The 5,068-nt window shown below is 38.7% G+C and overlaps 1 protein-coding gene across 1 annotated transcript; it reads left to right on the forward strand.

The window, feature by feature from the left end:
- The first annotated feature begins 255 nt into the window (after nucleotides 1-255).
- Nucleotides 256-4,462, forward strand: LOC126926963 (histone lysine acetyltransferase CREBBP-like). The gene is made up of 6 exons (XM_050743261.1): nucleotides 256-435; nucleotides 514-633; nucleotides 715-1,016; nucleotides 1,316-1,726; nucleotides 1,814-2,126; nucleotides 2,217-4,462. The coding sequence occupies exons 1-6, from the start codon at nucleotides 271-273 to the stop codon at nucleotides 3,198-3,200; spliced, it is 2,295 nt and encodes a 764-aa protein (XP_050599218.1). The 5' UTR covers nucleotides 256-270; the 3' UTR covers nucleotides 3,201-4,462.
- The last annotated feature ends 606 nt before the right edge of the window (nucleotides 4,463-5,068 follow it).

Genomic DNA, 5,068 nt, shown 5'->3' on the forward strand with positions numbered 1-5,068 from the left:
TTTCATTATTAAGTCAAATATATACTTTGTATCTTACACTTTATCCACACGTTTTTCTCTCTTCTCAACAGGTTATGGGCCCAGGGCCATATATAATATAATGGGATGTAATATTAGCAGTAAGTATTTAGGATTAATTTATATTTATTATTTTTTTTAATAATCGAATCGTATTCTTACGTTTGAAAATAATGCACGTTTTAGCCTATTCAAGATCCTGATCCAGTTATTAATTGTGACCTTATGGATGGCCGCGATGCTTTCCTTACAATGGCTAGAGAAAGACATTATGAATTCTTTTCCTTAAGGCGCGCGAAATTTAGTTCTATGTCTATGCTATACGAATTGCACAATCAAGGTCAAGACAAGTTTGTCTATACTTGCAATAATTGTAAGAGCCATGTAGAAACAAGATATCATTGTACGGTTTGTGATGTAAGTATTAAAACAATCATCTGTAAACATGTATCATCCAATTTTCAAACAATCTAATGTTATTATTTATTATGCTAGGATTTTGATCTGTGTATAAGCTGTAAAGAAAAAGACGGACATCCTCATCATATGGAAAAACTTGGTTTAGATTTGGATGATGGTTCATCGCCGGCCGATGCTAAACAAGCTAATCCACAGGTAAAAATATATTTTTATTAACTGAATATATTAATAATTTTGCTATGAATATTTATAATAAATATTTTTATTTTATAATAGGAGGCGCGTAAACTTTCAATTCAAAGATGTATTCAATCGTTGGTGCACGCGTGCCAATGTAGAGATGCTAACTGTCGTTTAACAAGTTGTCAAAAGATGAAGAGAGTAGTAACGCATACTAAAGTTTGCAAACGAAAAACGAACGGTGGCTGTCCAATCTGTAAACAATTAATAGCGTTGTGCTGTTATCATGCTAAACACTGCCAAGAGACTAAATGTCTTGTTCCATTCTGTTCGAACATCAAACATAAGCTGAAACAACAACAGCTTCAACAGCGGCTACAGCAAGCGCAGTTGTTAAGGTAAATACGTCAGTAGTAGTGGTAGTGGTAGTAGTAGTAGTAGTAGTAGTAGTAGTAGTAGTAGCAGTAGCAGTAGTAGTAGTAGTAGTAGTAGTAGTAGTAGTAGTAATAGTAGTATTAGTAGTAATAGTAATAATAATAATAATAATAATAATAATAATAATAATAATAATAATAATAATAATAATAATAATAACAACAGCAGCAACGTTAGAATAATAATTTCCAAAGATAACTAGGTGTATGTATATCCTATGTATATAAGTTAGGTGTATATCTTTCTTTTTAATGTGTTTCAGGAGACGAATGGCTGCAATGAATAGCAGACCCACAGGTCCAGTGGGAGCGATGCAATCCGGACAACAGAGTTCAAATGTTACTATGACCACAGGTGTTGCTATGAAACCAGGTGTCAGTCCTACCAATTTACCTTCGCCACATCAACCTGGAATAGGATTGAAACCTGAAACTCAAACGCCACCTGCTCACGTTCTCCAAGTTGTTAAGCAAGTACAAGAAGAAGCTGCACGGCAACAAGTACCGCATGGTTATGGTAAAGTAACGCCAGGTGGTGGAGTTGGTGCTGGAGTTGGCGTAGGAGGACAAACAGGTGGCGTAATGCCACCACCTCCTATGCAACGTCCAATGCCTGTACAAATGCCAAATCCTGGCGGTACACATCTTATTCCAATGGATCAATGGACAGCAAGGTGAGTTATTGAATATAATAATTAAAATACCGTACACATATATGTATATAAAAAGAGGTATTAAAGCTACACCTTTATTTACAGTAGGTATCAGCCAAGTGCACTGATGCAACAGAATCCTGGTTTGAGACAGCAAACGCCGCAACAGTTAATGCAACAGCAGCAACAACATCAAGGGCTGCCAGCAATAGCTATGGGAGGACAGATGCCTAGGCAAGCTGGAGTTCTCGGTGGTCCGGTTAATCAAGTTGGTCCTCAAACTCAAAGCAACATGCACAAGCATGTATTGCAGCAACTTATGCAAACTCTAAAGAATCCCCATACTCCTGAACAACAAAACCAAATACTTCAAATACTCAAAAGCAATCCACCGATTATGGCTGCTTTTATCAAACAACGGGTATGACGATTAATTTCTTCTATATTATTTGTCTGCTGACATTTTCGATTTTAATAATTTCTATTACCATATAATTTTTTAAATTAATAGGCACTCGCTCTAAATCAACAACAAAGTGGTCAATACGGTGGAGGAGTGGGCGGACCTTTGGGTCCTAATCAGCCGCAGCAACAACCTGCTCTGCAGCATATAATGTCTCAGCAGCAGCAGCAGCACCACCACCACCACCACCAACAACAACAACAACAGCAAGGCAGAATGCAAATACAGGCAATGCTAAATCAACAGCAGCAACAACAGCAGCAACAGCAGCAACCTGTTCAACAGCAACCACCACAATGGTATAAACAGCAAATGCTAGTATTGCAAAGGCACCAGCACCCGTCGCAGCAGCAACAACACCCGCAGCAGCAGCAACAGCAGCAGCAACAACAACAACAACAATTTACACAACCACCAGCACCGCCTTACGGTCAACAGCGACATATAAGGCCGCCCCTTCTCGGTAAGAATTATTTAATTCTGGAGAAAACGAGATTCGTCGAGCCGCTTGGTTCGTGGTCTAACGCTTGCCACGATTCCGCGTATTCTTCTCCAGGTTATGGTGGCTTTAGCGAACAAAGATACGGTCAACCTGGCTTAAAACCAACACCACCTCCGGTACCTTCTCCGCAAGGTGTGATGGGGCCTCCAGGGATTTCTGTACAGCAACAATTAATGCAGTCCGTTCGATCTCCACCGCCAATTCGTTCTCCTCAACCAAATCCTTCCCCACGACCGGTTCCTTCTCCACGTAATCAGCCAGTTCCTTCTCCTCGATCAGGGCCGGTGCCATCGCCTCATCACCATCCACCTCATGGTACACCAACACATTCACCGGCTCATGAACTCGGTGGGCCAAGTGAAATGATGCTTTCGCAGCTGAGTGGTGGAACTGGTGCACCGACTGGTCACCCGGGTACCATGCCACATCATCCATCTCCAGTTCCACCACCCACTAGTGGCACAGACTCGAGTGAAGTGACGCCCATGACGCCACAAGATCAACTTTCAAAATTTGTCGAAGGATTGTAGTGACTATTAGTGAAGTCGGTTAACACGAGTGACTATGTTAGTGGGCGAACGATGATCTTGCATCGTATGTCAACCGTTTAGAAAGAACGGTCGCTGTTCCACCTCTCTGTCATGAGAACAGAGAGAGTAACTTCCATCCGTTCTGCGTTCCTAGCTTCGTGGAGATCAGGTACAACTACTTACGTCCGGTACACTGACCAAGTGCTGATGTTCAGAGACGGGTCAGAGTACCACTGGTGCGACCAAATTAATCCCGGATGACGCGTTTCCTTTTTCTATCTCCGAGTTAAGGTGCAGGAGCGATACAGCGTGTTGTGGTGCTGCTTAGATGCTCCGCGAAGATTCTACAGCTGGCTCAATGGACATTTGAACTTACGTTATTGTATTCTCGTATCTCAACCTCGGCTCCCCAATTGCGAACCAGTGGAACGACGAGAAACAATTAATTTGAAACTATACACACATGAAATCAAGAGAGACTATTAATACTTTATCCCCTAATACACATACATATACAAAAGAAACACACACTATGTCTCTGCCCAAACTTTTATTCCCCTTACACATGACTTTTTCATCTATATCACCTTCCCTCGCTGCTGCTCGTGCAGGCTGAGTGAAATCGTACAAATGTGTTGTGTATACTTAACGTTAATTAATAATTAATAGTTCAAATATTATTAGCGTAGCGATTATATGCAGTTATTATATACCACTATTATTATTATCGTGACAAGATGCAAAGTATATAACAAGAAAAAAAAACGAACTGTATGAAAATGGAAAGATATTGAAAAAGAAATCAACAACATTGTATGTAAGGAAGGGAGAAAAGAATTTAGTGGAAAGTTAAGTAATGTTAACTTAGGTTAATTTGTTATTAAGAGATCGCAACGGTTGCCGAAGGTTGTGCCGAAACCTTAGCACCATTAAATTTTATGGATCATTCTGAAATTAACCTTCAAAATAATCTGCTAAATTGTCCTATGGGAAAGAAACCTAATAACAGGACAGGCGAGACAACGCGGATTAACGGTGTCGCAACCAAAAAGTAGAAATTCACAAGCTTACTAATGGGAGGATTTATAAATCGTGTTAATTTTGACAACAAAAGTTTTTCAAACCGAGGGTCCAACATGTACAGTTCAATCAAAATATGTAGCTACGAAGCGTAATCGAAAAGGACCCTCGCATGAAAATCGTTCTGTACATACTATACTATTATTACGATAATAATAACGATTATTATTAATTTCCCTGTCTATTATGAATTTATTATTATTATTATTATTGCTATTATATATAATTCTTATTGATTCTTAATTATTATAATTACTATTATTACTCTACTACTACTACTATTATTATTAATAATATTATTTTTATTATTATTCTTCTTATTATTATTACCATTATTACTATTAATATTATCACGAAAGAAAAATTCAAAACATATAAGTATAGTGTTAATATTCGGGAAAAAAGCGAGAAAGGGATCCACACACACGCGTTATAATTATAATAGGATATCTCTGTGCACGATAAACCCGAGAAAAGGAAATACAAATACAGATACAAGTACACATACATACCGAAGTATGTGACTATGCCAGTGCTGTATCATAGTAAACTGTAAGTGTAACTTTTCCTCTCTCTTTTTTCTTCGATACCTATTTAAATGACTAGTTGGTAACGAATGATGCGTGAAGGTGTACTTCTGAAGTCCGTTTCGTCGGATATTTTTTAAATACACGATGTACAATGTAGCCACCATGTAACCAAGCTATAACCGATTTAATCATAATCAGAATCATTAATGGCACATGCAACCGGTGTAAGATTCATATTTAAACGTGGCGTTTCCGTCG

The sequence above is a fragment of the Bombus affinis genome, unplaced genomic scaffold (assembly GCF_024516045.1).
Source record: "Bombus affinis isolate iyBomAffi1 unplaced genomic scaffold, iyBomAffi1.2 ctg00000068.1, whole genome shotgun sequence".
Classification (NCBI taxonomy): Eukaryota; Metazoa; Arthropoda; class Insecta; order Hymenoptera; family Apidae; genus Bombus; species Bombus affinis.

Bases quoted from the DNA above. Each gene is read 5' to 3' on its own strand.
- LOC126926963 (XM_050743261.1), top strand. From the start codon at position 271: ATGGCTAGAGAAAGACATTATGAATTCTTTTCCTTAAGGCGCGCGAAA. The intron at 1,017-1,315 runs GTAAATACGTCA...AATGTGTTTCAG, and splicing joins CAGCAAGCGCAGTTGTTAAG to GAGACGAATGGCTGCAATGA. The intron at 2,127-2,216 runs GTATGACGATTA...TTAAATTAATAG, and splicing joins CTGCTTTTATCAAACAACGG to GCACTCGCTCTAAATCAACA.